The 19,673-nt window shown below is 27.6% G+C and overlaps 1 protein-coding gene across 14 annotated transcripts in view; it reads left to right on the top strand.

Annotated features, from left to right (window-relative positions):
• Nucleotides 1-19,673, top strand: part of LOC122497912 (serine/threonine-protein kinase MARK2-like) — a 101,418-nt gene that overhangs the window by 59,812 nt on the left and 21,933 nt on the right. For 7 of the 14 annotated variants that reach the window (XM_043605317.1, XM_043605324.1, XM_043605316.1 and 4 more), the window contains exons 2-12: nt 1,352-2,135; nt 5,365-5,659; nt 11,341-11,556; nt 11,822-12,200; nt 12,291-12,526; nt 13,075-13,186; nt 14,416-14,528; nt 14,674-14,875; nt 15,194-15,391; nt 16,963-17,155; nt 18,112-18,279. In XM_043605317.1, coding sequence (XP_043461252.1) covers nt 1,387-2,135; nt 5,365-5,659; nt 11,341-11,556; nt 11,822-12,200; nt 12,291-12,526; nt 13,075-13,186; nt 14,416-14,528; nt 14,674-14,875; nt 15,194-15,391; nt 16,963-17,155; nt 18,112-18,279 — 2,861 coding nt within the window. In that variant the 5' untranslated portion in view covers nt 1,352-1,386. The remainder of the gene's footprint in view (nt 1-1,351; nt 2,136-5,364; nt 5,660-11,340; nt 11,557-11,821; nt 12,201-12,290; nt 12,527-13,074; nt 13,187-14,415; nt 14,529-14,673; nt 14,876-15,193; nt 15,392-16,962; nt 17,156-18,111; nt 18,280-19,673) is intronic. The other 7 variants (XM_043605331.1, XM_043605330.1, XM_043605320.1 and 4 more) reach the window with 6 other exon arrangements.

The raw sequence follows: 19,673 nt of genomic DNA, 5'->3' as shown, positions 1-19,673 counted from the left end.
ACACTTTTTTCGTTATTTTCCCCTCTTTTTTCTGTTGTTAATTAACTTTGTTAACAAATGAAGTGAATATTTTTCATTTTACACTTTTTCCAATATTTTTTCCCTGTTTTTTTGTCGGCACTTAATTTCGTAATCAAATCGGAGTTAATATTTTTGTTCTACACTTTTTTAATTATTTTTACCCTCTTTTTTTGTTGTTAATTATTTTCGTTAACAAACAGAGTGAATATTTTCGTCCTACGCTTTTTTTTAATATTTTTCCTCACTTTTTTTGTTATTAATTAATTTCGTAATCAAATAGAGTGAATATTTTCGTTCTACACTTTTTTCTAATATTTTTCGCCTCTCTTTTTGTTGGTAATTAGTTTCGTAATCAAACGGTGTGAATATTTATTGTGAATATTAATTAATTTCGTAATCAAAAGGAGTTAATATTTTTGTTTATAATTAATTTCATAATCAGACGGAGTGAAAATTTTGATTATAAATTAATTTCGTAATCAAACGGAGTGAATATTTATTAATTAATTAATTTCGTAATCAAAATGAGTTGATGTTTTTGTTGTTAGGAAATTAATTAATTATCTAATCAAAAGGAGTGGATATTTTTGTCATTAATTAATTTTCTAATCAAACGGAGTGAATATTTTTGTTATCAAATTAATTTCGAAATCAAACAGAGTGAATGAATTTTTATACACGAGTATAATTGCTGGTTTCAAAAATTCTCGTTACGCTTCAGCCGACAAACTAAATGGTGCAACTTTATAATAATCTCGTGACGGAAATGATTGAATTTTTCATGTAAAAGGGAAAAAAAAAATTCGAACACCTGTGCTCTTGTGATAAATATTCTCGCTTCTTTCATACAGTCAGGAAACTACTTCCGATTTGATATTATTATTTTGCTTTCATAAACTGTTGGCCAACTTTGCTTGTTTCTCTTCAGTTTGTTTCGTTTTTGCTTTATTTTGTCAATTTTGTCAATTTTTTCAAGCTTTTGCATTCGGAGAATTTTTTCGCTTTCGAAATTTTTTAAAATGTGCGGAAAAAACGCCTATTAGACAAGAAAACCGTTGGGAAAATGTTTGCTAACGATCATTAGAGATTTTTTTAATCACCATTTTCTACCCACGTAATTTAAAACTGAAAAATTCCGTTTTTTGTTTTTGTTCTATAAAGAATATTTTTTGTTTTTTTCTTTTTTTTCAATACTTTTTGCTACAAAAATAATTCTTTCCCCCACAAGAAATAATTGAAAAAAGCCGAAATTTTTAATAAAGTAATAACTGAATTTGTTGAGAATTTGAAATCCTTTTTGCTAATTCGACCAAAACGCTTTCTTCTTTAGCATAAACGCCTTTCAATCTCGGTTGTCGCGAGATAATGAACGATCGTGAGGACACATACGCGCGAACAGTGAGGCCTGACGAGAGAATTCGGCCACTGATGTTTCGAAGGACCTTGGATCCGGATCTTCAACCTTCAAATACCTCGCCGCATTTTGTCGATCCAAGGATACAGAGGAAATTGCCTTCCAGGAATAATACAACATTGGAGAAGTTAAAGCAGTGGGAATTGGTCAAAGGTGATAAGGGATTACGTGTTGTGGAGAAAAAGTCGGAGAAAAATATTTTGTCGAGATCGACAAGCGCCAGTGAGCCAAGAACAACAACAGCAACAACAATAGCAAATAATTACAATCAATCGCCATTGCCAAATCGTTCGATAAATAATCAATCACATTGGACTGATGCAATGACTAGGCGTGATCACCACCACCACCACCATCATCATCATCAGCAGCAGCAGCAACAACAGCAGCAGCAGCAGATTGGAGAGAGAAAAATGTATTTTCCAATGAAAAATTCGGGACCAGTTTCACTTCCAATTACGACAAGTAGTCACGGTGTGACGGGTCCAGTGAGACTCGATATGGTTTTGAAACAATCGGAAAATCGTAATAATGACAGTAATGACACACTTCAACAATTGGAACAACAGGTTCGATCAATTGAAGTGAATACTATTAGTGCGAAAAAAAATCAGTGCCTGGAGCAATCGTTACAAAATCCATATCAACGTTACGCTGAACATGAAGACTTGTTGATTAACGTCGACGATGAGCCTGAGGGGTAATTTTCATTCTTCCATCATCAAAATATTTCACATTTCTCTTTTCATTCGAGTGATATTATTGAATTTTTCCTGCTTTCAACTTTTCATTTTTATTTATATTCACGTTTGGGATTATTTTTTATAATTATATTATTTTTTATTATTTGTACTATTTTTATTATTATTTACATTACTTTTTATTATTTTTCTAATTTTACGAGTTTTTGAATTTAAAAATTTCTTTGTGTTCTTCCTTCACGAACTAAAAAATAAAGTATTAGTATCAAAAAAGAAGTGGAGATTAAAAATTTTCATTTGGGGTATTATTCTATTTAACAGAATTATTATAAAAGAGAATTTTATTTAAAGAAATTTGTATAAGAATTTTTTCTTATTGAAATTTGTATAAAAGAAAATTTATATTTGAAGAAAATTGTATAGAAAGGAATTTTTATTTAATGCTTTAAAACATAATTTTTATTGAAGGAAATTTGTTTAATAAAATTCTTTTTATTATTTGAGTTTTTATAAAAGAGAATTTTTTTGTAATTTGTATAAAAGGAAATTTTTACTTATTGATATTAAAGAAAATTTTTATTTGAAGAAATTTGTACAGCAGGGAATTTTTAATTAATGAAATTGATGTAAAAGGAAATTTTTGTTTAAAGAAATTTGTACAAAAGTAAATTTTCATTTAATGGAATTTGTATAAAAAAGAATTTTTATTTAAAGCAGTTTGTACAGAAGGGAATTTTTAATTAATGAAAGTATAAAAGGGAATTTTTGTTTAAAGAAATTTGTAAAATAGAAAATTTTTTATATTAAATTTGCATAAAAAAGAATTTTGAATTGAAAAAATTTGTATAAAAGGGAATTTTTGTTTAAAGTAATTTTTACTAAAGAGAATTTTCATTTAATGAAATTTACATAGAAAAGAATTTTTATTGAATGAAATTTGTATTAAAGGAAATTTTTATTTTCGAAGAATTTGCAAAAAAGAGAATTTTTTTGTTCATAAAAAATTGTATAGAAGAGAATATTTTTATCATTTCACGGAATTAATTTTCACGAATTGCAAATTCATAAAATTCACAACTTGAATAATGTTTTGATTAGAAAAAAAATATTTTCATTTTAAATAATAATTTACTAAGCTACAGATTTTGTTATAAAAAATAAATTCTTGCTGAGTTTAAAAATTCTGTTAAATAGACAAATTTTAGAAATAAAAAGTAACAGAATCCAGTTTTATCAAAACTGTACTAGATTTCTTTGATGAATTTATGTCTTTCTTGATTCTTTAGAAAAGCGTCTTCTACGCTCTTTATCAAGTTCTAAATATTAAATATTTGTCATCGTTATCTTGAAATTGTTATAAAATATTTTTATGGAATTATTGTTTACGTCACACAAAGAAATTTGCATTTTGAATATATTTTCTAATGAAATATGTTTACTGAGTATTGTCAAATTTATATTTACAAAAATTCATTATTTTCGAAAAAGAAAAATTTTCAAATTTTTATTTTATTCAAATATCGAGAATATTTCTAAATTTTTATCATTTTTAATTTAATTTTTCGTATATTTCTATTGTTGATTAATTAATGGAAAATAAAAATATACAATATACACTAAATAAGTAATCGAAATTAAATCACGTCGAAATAAAATTAAATTGATAATTACATTTAAAAATATTAAGGGGTTAAACCACTCTAGAGCGTCAAAAAGAGGTTCTAATTTCAACATTTTTTTTAAAGAAAAGTTTAAAAGTAATGAAAAATATGTTTACATATCTCTATCAGGTACACTTTAAAGAGAAAAAAATATACTTTATAAATTTTTTTTTGTTTAAAAACAGCAGATGTACATGTACGTGATGGAAACCCTTTGTAAAAAGAATTCCTTCGCGGCCGGAAAGGTTTTTTGTACAATTTTCATCCTAGAACAGAAAACAAATTTTTTTCTATTTTTACATCTCAAAAGCTAGAGAAAGACGTAGGGGATTTTTTTTATGTTGCATATTCTTTTAGTTATAAACAATTTAGTGCCTATTTTTTTCAGTCAAAAACTCAGTTTTTCCATAAAATGTTCACCATTTTTGCAAAAATAGATTTAAAAAGAATCCCCTACGTCTTTCTCCAGCTTTTGAGATGTAAAAATAGAAAAAAAATTGTTTTCTGCTCTAGGATGAAAATTGTACCAAAAACCTTTCCGGCCGCGAAGGAATTCTTTTTAAAAAGGGTTTCCATCACGTACATGTACAGCTGCTGTTTTTAAACAAAAAAAATGTATAAAGTATATTTTTTTTTCTTTAAAGTGTACCTGATAGAGATATGTAAACATATTTTTCATTACTTTTAAACTTTTCTTTTAAAAAAATGTTGAAATTAGAACCCCTTTTTGACGCTCTAGAGTGGTTTAACCCCTTAATATCATTAATTTTTTAACGGGAATTTTTTTTTGATTAATGATTAATTACGTGTTTATTTTAAATGCAAAGTAAATGTGAAATAAATGTTAATTTAACTTCATTTAATTACTTGAAAGGAAAAAAGGGAAGGAAATTATTGGAATAAATTTAGCATAAAAGAATTGAAGAATATTTCTATTTCTATTTTTGTTCGTTTTATTGCTTGGATTTTTTGAAAAGAAGTCGAACGTTTACGTAAAGTATCAAAGGGTCATTTTTTTGTTAGTAAAAAGGTCAATAGCATCCCCTCAATTTATCTAAATATGAAAGAGAGAGTTTACGCGTCTCATGTAAATCATCTTTTCTGAATGCCATTCATCTTTCTCATCATGCCTGCATATTGCCACGTTCCATATCTTTAAGCTCGTCTCAGATGTCTCATTTTAAGATATTTCGCCTGCTTTACTTTACATTTCTCTAAAGAAATAAAAATAGCGAAGTGATAAATTCAAATTTGAAATATTTTTTTACTATTCTCCTCAATTTTTTTTATTATTTATTTATTTGTAAAAGAATTATCAATTTTTAGTCCAAATATTACAAAGTAAATTATTTTCCAAATTAATTATTTACAATTTCTTTGTTAATTGAAGCTTGGATAATAGTCGAGTAAAAAAGCAGAACAACAATTTAAATTTGAGACAACTGGATATTTTTTTAAATAATTTCCCCTCACGTGGTAAATTGAGAAATGTGAAATAATAAATAAATTATTACATAAGTGGACGATTGAAAAAAAATTCATCATGATAAAAATAAATGAAAAAAAGGGTTTCCACATTGCGACGTGGCGAGGCAACGAGAAATTCAACTGGCGGTAATGTTAGACACCAGGGGAAAAGACAAGTTGCAAAACTGTCGAGAACAGCATCGGACGCGAGACGTGGACCGGAAACGGAAATTCCGACGAGAATGCAGCCAAGGAAGCAACACACTCTTTTACCCGTGAGACCATTCATCACCAGAAAACATCATCGCGATGAGCAACAACCACAACAACAACAATCTTCCTCATCGATGAGACCATTGACGGATCTCATGACAAAAACACAAGGCGATAAGGAGGTACCCCTTTCTTTTTGGAGAAAATTTTCTTTTTTACTAGAAAATAAAAAAACAGGCGGTTTTTTTTAATGCTGAATTTATCATTATTGGTTGCACCGAAAAATATCATAGTAATGATAAATTTTGTAAAAATCAAACGGTGATACTTTCTTTTTTTCTTTTAAATTTGGAAAACTGTTTTTAACTTCTTTTCGAAAATGTACAGGATTTTTTGAAAAGGAGTCGAAAAGAGTATTCTTGGAAATGATTTTCTTCGTTTCTTTTGTCAAAACTGACATTTTGAAAAATGAAGAATTGGAACAGAAATTGAGTAAAATTGTTTCCAATTAGCGTTATTTTAAAACTCAGATAAATTAATAATCTCTATAGTTCTAAAGATAAGAGTAATCTGTTAATACAAAAGACTTGTAAAAATCAAAGTAGTTTTTAAGAGTGCTTTTCACTTGAAATGAAATTGAATTCAGGAAATTAATTTCAAACAATCAAATTCAAAATTGATTTTCCGAAAATAATGTAAAAAGATTAATTTTAAAACTGAATTTTAAAAATTTTTCAAAATTAATTTCAGAAATTGCTATTAAAGATTAATATAAAAAATCTATTCAAAGACGAATTTCAGAAATTTATACAAAAATTCCTTAAAAAAAAAGATTTTCAATTCTTTTCAGATATTTGAAATATTTTTGCAAAATACGAAATATTTGAATTTGAAAAATTGAATCTAGTGGATGATGGTTACTTAAATTGTGAATTACATACAAAGTATATTCTCCTCTGACAGTAAATTACGTTTAATTGCCCCTGCGCTCATCTTCTTTCTCGCGTGTATTTCCTCTCTTGAACATCAATTCCATTTAACGAGAATCGAACTTTCTCTTATAAATAAATAATCATTTACCAGTACAATATCTCCGTCTTGCCATGTTCTAATTTGTAAGCAGATTCCTCATCGAGAGCGTAACAGCTGTCGATAGAAAATTGCAGACTATACATGAGCATGGCAAGTAGCGTTATTCGTTCCTGGAATGAATAATAATACTTGGAAAAATTAATCAACTTCTTTTACTCCATGCTTTTAATACAGTTAGACAATTTTTTCTTATCTTTTTTTAATTACAAAAATTAAAACAAGGTCAGTTGTTCTTTTCGCTTACATTTAGAGAATATTATTTGGTTGTTTATCTCAATTTTTGTCATTCCATTATTTTTTTTTATTATTTTTGCTTCTTCATAGAGGAAGATTTTTTGTATGATTTTAGTATTTTAGTTTATTTAATTTCTTTTATTCTATTATTTTTATTTTTTATCGTTTGTCTTTTTCCTATCCTGAAAACTAATTGCCCTCCACCACTATAAAATATATTATTATTTTTTTATTGTATTATTTTATTTTATTTTATTATTTTTCCCTTTTTCATTACTTTTTTGAAGTAATTTTGAATAAAATTGATTTGTTGAAATATGAAATTTACATTTATTTTTATTGGGACTCAATAAATGTTTTCCAAAACATTTTTTAAAAGTCACATTAACTAAATATTTTTCGTAAATTTTAGTTTTAATTACATAAATTTCACTATTTGTATTTTTTTATACTATATATTATTTAACATTATAGTATTAAAATTTAAATATTGGAATTATTCAAAAATTTCAAATTAAATATATATAAATAGAAAAAATAAATAAAAATAAAAAATACATTTAAGAAAAATTTTTGAATAGATAAATGTGACAAAAATAATTTTTTGTTTCTTTACTGTTTAAATTAAAAATTAAAGAATTGAATCCAATGGAAGAAAAATATTTGCAAATTTTCTATTTCTTCTGCAAAATCAATTTCTGCAAAAATTTATTTTTATCTTGCTCCAAAAATTCTCGTCTTTAAACACTATAATATAAATATTTGCTTGTTTAAATCTTCTCCCTTTGACTTGTTCAAGGCAACGATGTCGATGTTTTAATGATCATAATTATAGTCCCCACCCCTTCACTTTTCAGAAAAAATTAACTAATTAAAAATTGAAAATAATAATTATTGAAAAATTAATTTTAAAAAATTGTCTCTTACAGAGAAGTGTTTAAATTTGAATTAGTTAAAATTTGACTTATTTAAATCAGAAGTTAACTTTTTGCTTCTGAATCTATTTTTCTAATAAATAAATCTATTTTATTTATTTTTCTACTTAGAAATATCAAGGTAGGAAAACAATTTTTTTTTACTTACGAATTAGTATCCAAATTTTAACTAATTCAAAAAGCAAAAATCAGTCATTGATTTAAATCAGTTAAGATTTGAATTAAAAGAAAGAAAATTTCTATTCAATAAATAAATCATCTAGGTATTTTATTTATTTTTTGACTTAGTATTTTTTTCCTGACGAATCAGTAAATTTTAACTGATTTGAAAACAAAAAGCCAGTCATTGATTCAAATCGGTTAAAATTTTAATTAAATTTAGAGAGAAAATTTCACTGAATTTAGTGAGAAAATTTAGCTAAATTTAGTGAGAAAAAAAGTTGAAGTTTGTAAAAAAAATTATTTTTCCAGAGTTAAGAAAGCAGATAGTGAGAGAGAGAGAGAGGGAAATTAAGAAGCAACTTTCGGTGACATTTGATAGAAGTCCAGGAGTCTTTTTCGTTTTAGAGAGAGAGAGAGAGAGAGAGAGAGTGAGGGGCGTAATAGTGCACACATAAGGAACAGAATTGTGGGGGTGGCTAAAAGGCAAAAGTGAAGAAGCCGATCAGCTGACCATGTTTTGTTTGAGAGATAGGAAAAGTGTATATATACATAATTCCTCTTTGTATGTACACTTTGTAGGAAACGCATGCGCCTTGAATTCCTCTTTCCTTTTTTTATTATTTTCAACCTCAAAAGAGAAGTCGAGAGGGTTCCCATAAGGGTGGTTCGCGCAGTTTACCACGCTGACGGGGGTGGCGGCACGTATTGATTCTCTTTTCATCCCTTGGCTATCGCCAGCAGTCGTTTCGGGGTTGCTGACGCCGACGACATCGTTCTCTCTCCCCTTCTTTTTTAATACTTCAACACATATATATATATATATATATATATATGGGGGAGAGAAACACAATCTTTTTGTTTCCTCACTTTTGATTTCCAATGTGAAAAAGGAAAAAAATGGCTCGTCGGTTAATCAAATGAAAATTTTTTGAGTGAAACTGGGAGTTTATAGAAGAGAAAAAGAATGAAAGTGATTATGAAAAGAGGGTGGTGTTGTTTCTGACCCGGCTGATGTGGGGGTGGGGGGGTGATGATAATAACGATGATGATGATGATGATGATGATGATGATGATGATGATGATGATGATGGTTGTTCGCTTTCGTCAATCTGCTGCTCCAGCCAGGCGTGCGCTTCGCGTTGTTGCTGGGGGTCTTTGAGCGACCTCGCCTCCAACAACAAACTGTTTCCTCACTGATAAAAAGGATAAAAAAGTGACTGTGTATTTATTTCTTTGGATTTTTCTTTAGTTTTTGGCTTTTGATTTCTGAGAAAGAGTGTATTTTAATTGTGGACATATTTTTTTAGGTTTTCGCATTGAGTGAAAATTCAGTGATGCGATTAAATGGAAGTCGAGGAGAAAGGAGTGTCTTTGAGCTTGCGTGCCTCTAGACAAGAGATCGAGGATCTCAATTATTTGCGGGCAGTGACCAATTCGATGGGGAACATGAATTGTTGCCTCGCGAACGATTTTCCGAAAGTGAATTATTATCTGGCTGTGATTTTATGCAGGATTTTAGAGGTCCTTTTTATTAGGGCTGCTAGATTGTTGGAGAGAAGTTTAGAAGACGCATTTGTCATTCTAGATAGAGTGAGATTCGTTTAATCAGAACGCAAAAATTATTTTTCAATTTCAATCGCATGGATTTAAATGAATTGCTGTTAATTTCAATCGTATAGATTTAAACGAATTTATTGTTAACTTCAATCGTATAGATTTAAACCAACTTATTGTTAATTTCAATCGTTTGTCAAGTTTACAACGTTTATAATTAACACTTTAGAAGAAGAAATATTTTTTTATTTAAATTTTTTCGTATTTTTGTATTAAAAAATGTTTGGATAATTTCTAAACAATTTTATTGTTTCAATCGCATAGATTTAAATGGACAGAAAATTTACTTTATATATGAAATAAAAAATGAGAAAAATTTTTGAAAAAATTGCGATATTTGAATTAATTAAGAAATGAAGAATGCGTCGATTTGGAAAAGTTTCGAGTAATTGGGAAAATGAAGAAATTGACTTTGAAAATCGATAAAATAGTTTAACCTAATAACCAGTTTACGTCAAGATTATTTGGCATCTTTTTCAGTATAATTTGCTTATATAAAGTAGCAGCGGGTCTTTCTTGAATTACTGAAAGTAGTTTTCAACTTTCCGATATCTTATTAGCATAACAAAGTTTTAATGAGCGAATTTTACTCTCGAGTTTCATGAATTAAAGTTATATTTTTTGGACTACCGGCTGTGTTTATTTAAATGCAAATATAACTCAAGGGAAGTTTGAAAAAGCAAGATTTACATGATAAATTTACAGTCAACTTTTTTCCAAATTTATCTCAATTGTATTTTTTATTTAAATACTTGTTTGTGTATCTACTTATTTTGAAATTTTCATTTTCTTGGAAACAAAACTAAACTTATAAAAAAAGATTCAATATTGAAAGGACTGAAAAAATAATTTTTGCAAATTTGAACAAATTAGAAAAGAATAGAAAGATGAAAAAAAAATTTTGAAACGGGAAAAAATGCGAAAGAATCACAATCAGATAATGTTTTTTTTCTACAGCCGAAAACGATTAAAATGCGAATGAGCCATAAATGTACGTAAATGTGTTAAAGTGCGAGAAAGTTTCGTTATCTTGGGGAAAAATTGGGACAAAGTGGTCCGGGAAAAATATCTTTTTAAAAAGTATAAACTAAAATACGGGTCAAACTGGCGGCCTCAAAAGTAGTTGCAGCTTCTTCTTCGTGCAAGATGGTCACTCGTGGCCTTTTGCGGGTAAATTTTATAATATTTCTCTCAGCCACCTGCTTCTTTCTTAAATTCTCTTTTTTTCATATCTCATTCAACTGCGAGAGATACGAAAAAGAACGTGTTTTCTTGGAACGTGCCTTCGATAAATTCCTTTAAGCAAATGACGATACGCAGTTGGTAAACGAGTTTTTATTTGCTCAAAAAAAAAGAAACAAGGGAAAAAAATCACAAGCCCATGTAAATAAGACCAAGTCAAGCCGTTTTAGGAGAATCAAATTACCTTCTTTTTTACGCTCCAGTTGCATTCTCTCGTAGCAACCAAATTCGTCGAATTCCTTGTTAAACCGCGCGCAAAACTGAAAATTGTTTCAGACTTTTCAGATATTACCCAACAAATTTTCCTTTACTGAAAATCGAAAAATAATTCGAAATTAAAAAATAGATTTTCATTTTTTACTGATATTACATTTTACTGAAATTTTATTTGAATAGAAATTTTAATTTCCAAAAGACATCTTCATCTTTTTAGTAATAAATTATATAATACGACATCAGAAGCAACTTTTCATGAAATTGAATAAATAAATTCCTTTGAAATTTATTTAATAATATTGTGAAGTAAAGAAAAAAGTATATTTGTAAAAGAAATTGCTAATTTTTTCTTGTTTTGTTTAATTTAGACAAGTGATGGCGTGGGGGCAAGCAGTGGAGGCATTCGAGTCTCGTCGAGAGGGCGGACCGTCGAGGAGCCGCAGATCGGCAAGTACAAATTATTGAAGACCATCGGCAAAGGCAACTTTGCCAAGGTGAAGCTTGCCAAACATGTACCTACGGGGAAGGAAGTAGCTATCAAGATAATTGACAAGACTCAACTCAATCCTGGCAGTCTTCAGAAGGTAAATTACCAACTAATTTCCCATCAAAATTAATTTCCCAGGTGGGGAAAAATCAATAAATTGTAAATAATTCCAACAAAAGGAATATATCATCCATTTCCGATAGTTGATTATAGAAAAAAATTAAATTCCTTTTATTTTGCATAAGGGGAAAAGAATTTTTTTTTCTAAATAAAAAATAAAGCAAGGTGTAAAAGTGTGGAAAATAAAATGTTTTTGTATTTATTTTTTGTTCGTTTAGTTAACGATTATTAATTTGTTCCAGTTATTCCGTGAAGTAAGGATAATGAAAATGCTTGACCATCCAAACATAGTGAAACTGTTCCAAGTGATTGAGACTGAGAAAACGTTGTACCTGGTGATGGAGTACGCGAGCGGTGGCGAAGTGTTCGATTATTTAGTTCTACACGGTAGAATGAAGGAGAAGGAAGCGAGGGCGAAATTTAGGCAAATAGTATCAGCCGTGCAGTACTGTCATCAAAAGAAAATAATTCATAGAGATTTAAAAGCAGAAAACTTATTGTTGGATAGTGAAATGAACATAAAGATAGCTGACTTTGGATTTAGTAACGAATTCACTCCAGGAAATAAATTAGATACATTTTGTGGTTCCCCTCCTTATGCGGCGCCAGAATTGTTTCAAGGTTTTATTCTTTTTCTTTATTCAATTCAGTAAAAAGATCCAAATATGTAGAGAAAATAATTAGTTTAAATTTAAACGTTTCTTTTTGCAGGCAAGAAATATGATGGTCCAGAAGTAGACGTTTGGTCATTAGGAGTAATTCTCTATACACTGGTATCAGGCTCCCTGCCGTTTGATGGCTCAACATTGAGAGAATTAAGGGAAAGAGTACTGAGAGGAAAGTACCGTATCCCATTTTATATGTCCACTGACTGTGAAAATTTACTGAAAAAGTTTCTGGTGCTCAACCCGACGAAACGGGCCTCGTTAGAGGTACGTGGTGACAAGGTTTGATCCTATTTTGTATCTATACTATTCTCTCAGAGTAGTTAAGATTTTTATTTCAAATTTCCAATACATATTCAAACCCCCCCCCCCCCCCAATTTATATGTTTTTATACTTTCTTTAAATTAATTTGATTTCCATTTTAATTACACAAAAAGCATGTTTAATACTTACATAATTTCATTTTTTCCACTTATACTTTTCTTTATTTATTAAATACAATTTATAGACTAGGGAAGAAAATTAAATATTCAATCTAATTAATAATTATTTACTAATTTAATTGTTAAGTTAAATTCAAAATAATTTAATTCTTGCATTAAAAACAATTCAAAATAACTGAATTATTAAATTAAATTAAATTAAATTAAATTAAATTAAATTAAATTAAATTAAATTAAATTAAATTAAATTAAAATGAAATTAATAAACTAAAAATTTTAAAAACTCGTATTTTGAAAATGAATCAATTATTTAGAGGAAGTACAATAGTTTTTAATACTTTGAGAAAAACGGTAAAAGAGGAGAAATTTCTTTTTGTAAATTGCAGAATATTATGAAAGACAAATGGATGAATACGGGATATGAGGACGATGAATTAAAACCGTATTTAGAGCCAGAACCCGATTATAAAGACCACAAGAGGATAGGTGAGTCTGCCAGTATGTACATAACACTTACTACTATTGTTTCTATTAATTAGTGCACCCGTAGATAGACATTCTGTGTGTATTAATTAAATTAAATAATTGAATGTGAAATTTTTTTAGAAAAAGAATTAATCCTTTAATTTCGTCGCGAAAAATGTCGACTAACATTTTCTTATTATTTTGTTTTGAATGCTTCGTAACAAAACAAATAAAAATAATAATTATAATAATAATACAGTAAGAATGTCTATGTTGCTACAGTTCCAAAAATCCAAGAACTGTTAGCAATTAAATGTTATCTATGTTAATAAGGTATATCAGTAATTTTGTTTCTTTTTGAATTAAAAAACTGTTGTTATGCTTAATTATAAATTCATTCGGCAACTATTTTTTTATCAATTAAACAACAACATCAATTATTCAAGAATTATTTTGCCAAATTATTATTCGATCTTTACTTTATCGATACATTATTCGATAATATTTAATTATTAATTTATTATTTTAATGGATTTATTCAACATTTATTTTATCAATTCAGAATTCATCAATTATTTTATAAATTTATCAATTATTGAAAGAAATCTAATCAAGTGATGAAGAAGATTTTTTGGAAATAAATAATATTTAATTATTAATCAATATTGAAATTAAAGTAGGAAAATTATCAATATTTGATTCTTTGAATTTTAGAGAAGAAAATTATACTGATACATCTTCGCATGAAAAAGTAGTAGCATGAAAAAAGTAGTCGTTGAATCGAATAAAAAGAATTAAAATATCTAACAAAAATTTTGTGAAAAAATGTAAATTTAAAATCAGTTTGATTAAGAAATTTTTATATATTTTTTATATAAACGTATAAATTTTTATTTTCATAAACTAAATTTAAGTAAGTAATAAATATCTTGAAAATCAAATATTTTTGAATTTTAAAAAATTAAATTGTAACAGTAAGGTTAAAAATTAATTTTCGAAAAGGACTTAAATCAATTATTATAAGAAAAAAGTTTATGATAGAATATTTATTTAATAATGGAATTCTTTTGTTAAATAATTTCTTGTATTAAAGAAGTAAAAAAAATTTAAAAAGAAAAGAATACAAAAAAAATTAGAATTACTAAAAAAGAAAAATTTGAAAAGAAAATAATTAAAAAGAAAAAATTTGATGTATGTACTAGAAAATACTAGCTGTCAATATTATTAGATGTGACTATGCGTATTCCAACTGTGTGTTACAGAGGCGTTAGCAATTATGGGATATTCAAGGAGTGAAATTGAGGATTCATTAGGACAAGCAAAATACGACGATGTCTTTGCCACTTATCTTTTACTCGGCAGAAAAATGACTGACGTGAGTTTTTTCCTCTATTTTTCATTTTTTTTTTATTTGTTTAATTGTAAACCGAAAGGAGGGAGTTGATTTCGAAAGAGAACTCAATAAAATCAATTATCTGTTAATTTTCCCTGTTCACATAAGTTTATTGTTTTTTAAACAGCCTGAGAGCGATGGTTCGCGGTCTGGTAGTTCGCTATCTCTACGTAACATTCCACCACAAGTTAGTTCAGGTGGAGGTGGCGGAAGCGGCGGAGGAACAGGAGGCGCAGTTCAGAGTCCGTCACACCGAGGAGTTCATCGTAGTAGTTCTGCAACTAATCCCAAACCTAGTAGAAGAGCTTCTTCCGGTGGAGAATCTCTTCGTACGTTATCTGACACCTTAATTCAAAAAAATAGAATTTCAAGACATTTTTTAATTTCAAATTTTAAAAAAGATAAATTTCTTTCAAAAGAAAGAAACAAAAGAAATAATAGAACTGAAAGATACTGAAACTTAACTAATAGAACTATAGAAAAATTGAATAATAAAATAATTAAAAGAAATTAAACATAATTATGAATTTTTCTTCTTTTGAATAAAAAATAATAAAAAAATAGGAATGAATTATTATTTAGTTTTAATTATTTTTATCTAAAATGAGTTCAGAATGATTGAGAATAAAATGAATATTTTTTTGTAGGCATAGCACCAAGCCCAGGTAACACAACGAATCACAATCATGCCACAACCGTAACCAGTGGAACGGTAGTAGGAAGTGGCGGTAGCAATTTTAAAAGGCAAAATACAGTAGACGCAGCAACGATCAAAGAAAACAGCGCTCGTGTCGCTGCATCGAGACCCTCTGCTCCTAAAAACAATCCTGGACAACTCGATACCAGTGAGTTCCCTTTTTGCTTTAAAGTTTTCTCGTTCTATACACGAGAAAGTTTTGTCTCTTACTCTCTGTGGTAAAGGTATGCTACCGGCTTTTTTTTCTTGTCTCTGTCTTTGTTTTTAAAACCTATCCCTCAGAAAAAAAGGAAAAAAAACCCACTCTCTATCCTTCGTCATTTATAAATTAACCCGCATCCCAGTTTTTAACAAATCACTTATTCAAATTTCAAGAATTTCTCTATTTTTAATTTTTTGGTTCCGAGTCTCTCTCTATTTTCTAGACTCTTCTCTAGACTCGTTTTACAATTCTTTCTTTAAAAAGAAGTTCAGGTTTCTCTTTTAGTAAAAAATAAAGTTTTTAGTAAACATTTTGTAAAATGTTTATTTTTTACTTTTAGTGTTCATATTTTAATTTCAACTGTTTGAAAGGTTTGAACTAAAATTTTACATTTTTAAATTCTAGTTTAAGTGTTTAAACTCGAATTTTAAATGTTGAAATTAAGTTTTAACTGCTCTAATTATATTTTAACTGCTTAAATTGTCTTTTAATTGTTAAAACTCAAATTTTAAATGTTGAAATTATATTTTAACTGTTCAAACTACATTTTAACGTTTAAATTGTATTTTAACAGTTTAAACTTAAATTTTAAATGGTTTTAAATATTTAAGTATAAATTAAAATTTTTAATACTTATTTGATTATTTCAAATTTTCACGGAATTATGACAAACAAATGTCTCATTTTTTATAGTTTAATTTCAAAATTTTTAAATTTTACGAGTAAATGAAAAATAGAAAAGAAAGAAAAAAATGAGACTCAAAGTAAAATTTCGAAATTAGAGATTTGAGACTAACAATTTCTGGAAAAAATCTTCAGTATTCATGGCTTATTTATTTTTAGTTTTTAAATTCATATTTCACAAAGTTTGCTTAAAAATGAATTTGAATTGATTTTTATTAATGAAATTTGATAAAACTGGGACAAAGTAGAATTTTTGCAATTGTGGGACGTCTTTGAAATTTATCTTACAGTTTTAAATAGATTTTCAACTCGAGACACTTCATTTTTCCTTGCATGAACTATAAAAATCTATTGACTTTTTTAAAAGAATACTGATAACAATAATAATTATTATTTTCTGTACTATAATTTCTTTATTCTTTACATTTATTTTTTTGATATTGATTGATAAAAAATTATATTTTTTAAATAATTGTTTTCTTTGATATTAAATGAAATACTAAATAAAAAAATACAAAAGTATAAAAATATAGAAATGTACATACAATATAAAAGACTTTTTTTTATAATTTTTCTTGGATGTTGAAATAAGTTATTTTCGACATTGGGAAAAGTTAAAAATTGAAAAAATTGGAAGAATTGAGATGAAGGAAAGACCTGGTTTGCGGGAATTCCACCTTCCTAGTCATAATCATCTCATTACATTGTTTTGCATTTATAATTTTTTAATAAATTTTTTATTCGATTGTTATTGTAAATTTTGGTTCTCGATAACATTGTATCATATATCCCCGCTTTATTTTGTGTTGGATCATATCTAATGAGTCTTGCAGTGTCAATGTTTATTCAAGGCGTCGGAACGAGTCCCAGTGGCAAGACGAGAGTTTTGAAGAGCAACACGATGAATGCGGGCGTTGGTGTTCGAACGTCGACTACACCTGCCGCTGGATCAATTGGTCGACGCAGCACCATTTCTTACGACCAAGCCAAAACTTCGTCAACCGAAAGAACCAACGATGTACCCAGGTATGAACGAAAGGAAAATTACCAAAACCTGATTTCAAAAATATCTAGATTTTTTAAATATTTACATATTTAGAAAAGATTACTCTATATTCACTTGGAAAAAAATGGTGAAATGGTAGGATTTCTAATTTGATAGGTAGGATTTTGTAAAAAAGAGAGATTTTTTTTTCTTGTGAAAAGCTCATCACTTCTAACACGTTTGATTCTACTAACATATGCTGTAGGTTTATTTAGAGAATGTAAATAAGAGAAAAGAATGAAAAGTTTGAAAAATTGAACCAAAAAGGAAGAATAATCTGTCATTAAAGATAAAGAACTATTTGTTTTGCTGCACCGCTCTCTAAGCATGGTGACTGCTGCTTGCGACTGTAATTTTTTCTGACAATTCGTCAGAATTGAGAGAAAATAATGATGGAAAATCTTTATTACTATAGATGCTTCTTCTTAATATTCTGTGAACACACGATACCTTTATACAATGAGTTGCATTTTACGAATTTTCTCTATTTTAATATTTCAATTTAGAATTAGATTTACAAACACTTTACAGTCATTGACATTATCATTCATTCATTCATTTGATCATCCATTAAATTTCAATAGTCTCCAAAAAAATTGCGATTTTTGACGGGAACCGATTAATGCCCCTTGGCCTTTCTATTCATTAAGAAATTATATTTACAGAAAAAATACTAAATTTTCTTTTCAAATAAAATAAATCAATTTCCTTTTTCAAAAAAATGTGTAATTTTTGTTCTTAATTTTAAATTTACGTTTTACTTGTAAAATACATTTTTTTTTGTTTCTTTTTCCCCAATGATAATGTAAATGTGTAAATAATTGGTACATTGTATTCTGTGGAGTAAAAATAGTGATGAACCGAAAGTAGAAAGTAAAAAGAGAAAAAAAAAAGAATAGGGTTGGGACGTATTTTTTTTGACTAGTTTTTTACGCAGCTTGGGTGAAGGCACTAGGCCGACAAGGGGTCACACGAAATCTGCAAGCATCAGTGCAAGTCACCGTTCCTCGAGTGGGGTTCCCCCGGGTGATCATTCACTACTGGATTCTCAACCACGGAACGCTCACAACTCCCTTCTGGGGAATGCTGACCCCCTTAGGCAGAGGTACAGGCCCCCATCGTATAATCTGTCTTTTTTTCTATTTTTTTAATTTCTTAATTCCTTTTGTATCACCTATTTTATGTATTTGACGAATAATTATTTTTTTTATTAATAATAATAAAGCTTTTTTTCAAGGGCCACTAACTTTCTTAGGGTGTAGGGAATCCCATTTTTATCTTTTTCAATGGTGCATTTTACAGAAAAGACAATTTAAATCTTCATTACTATTAGGATTAAAGTACGTTTATAAAAATAAATAATTTATATAAATAATCATTTTGTAATAAAAGGCCTAAATTCGGTTATAACGAAAGGCGAATAACAAGTAATATTTATAGTTTATACAAAATAAATAATATTTATTATTTATTTATTATTTCTTTCGAAAATAAAATTCATAGAAGTCTCTAAGGATAGTTGATGGTCATTTTCATTATTCGAGAATTAGTATATTGCATGGTTGATGAATTTTGTGTTTTATTTATTTTCTTTTATGTCATCTCTTCATTCGTCTTCATTCATTTTAAATATACAATTTTACTCCAAAAATGTAGTGTAGAGTAGTGAAAATTATGAAATTCAAAGGGGCATGATTTCCAATTTATGTTATTAAATTTTTTTTTCTCTATTTTAGAATTAAAAAAGAAAGGAAGGAATAATAAAATTTTGGTATACGGTATCTAAAGTTCTAAAGCATGATTATTCTCCTGTATTAATTAGCGACTCTTCTAATTTCTTATAATTTTTGTAAATAATTGTAAAATATTGTAAAAATGTTCTTTATTAATTAATTATTCTACAAGAATTGAATAAAATCAATTTTTAATTCTTTTGGAATTTTTCTCCCTGTATTATCGAGATATTTTTTAGGATTAATTTGTCTTTTTATTTATTTATTTTTTTATAATTATTAATTAATAACTTATTCAATTATAAAAAATTAGGTACTATTAGAAATTATTAATTAATAATCTCTAATAACCCTACTTAATTATTTATTATTTGAAAATATATTCAAATTATCAAAATAGATTTTAATTTCGAAATGTAATTACAAAAACAAAAAGAAGCAGGATATGCTCCTATTTTTCGAGCTTTATACAACTGGAAATATTAAATTTTCATGATTTAATTACTAAAGCATGTGACCTTTTGCTTATAATATAGATATATACATTGAGTGTGTAATCTAATTTTTTAAATCATTTATAATGTAAAATTTTCTCTTGATTTTAATGTGATTTTTAAATTTTGCTCTTAATTTAAGAAGTTAAACACTTTGATTTCCTAGAATTGAATAATTTAATTATAAACGTCTGGCAGAATTAAAAATATCTCAAATTTCAATTTTAGATTTCAGAAATGTTTTTTTAAAATTTCTTTTAATAAAATGTCCT

This window comes from Leptopilina heterotoma, unplaced genomic scaffold (assembly GCF_015476425.1).
Source record: "Leptopilina heterotoma isolate Lh14 unplaced genomic scaffold, ASM1547642v1 Lhet_14, whole genome shotgun sequence".
Taxonomy (NCBI): Eukaryota; Metazoa; Arthropoda; class Insecta; order Hymenoptera; family Figitidae; genus Leptopilina; species Leptopilina heterotoma.
The sequence above is the reverse complement of the archived record's forward strand: the minus strand, read 5'-3'. Positions and strand labels throughout refer to the sequence as shown.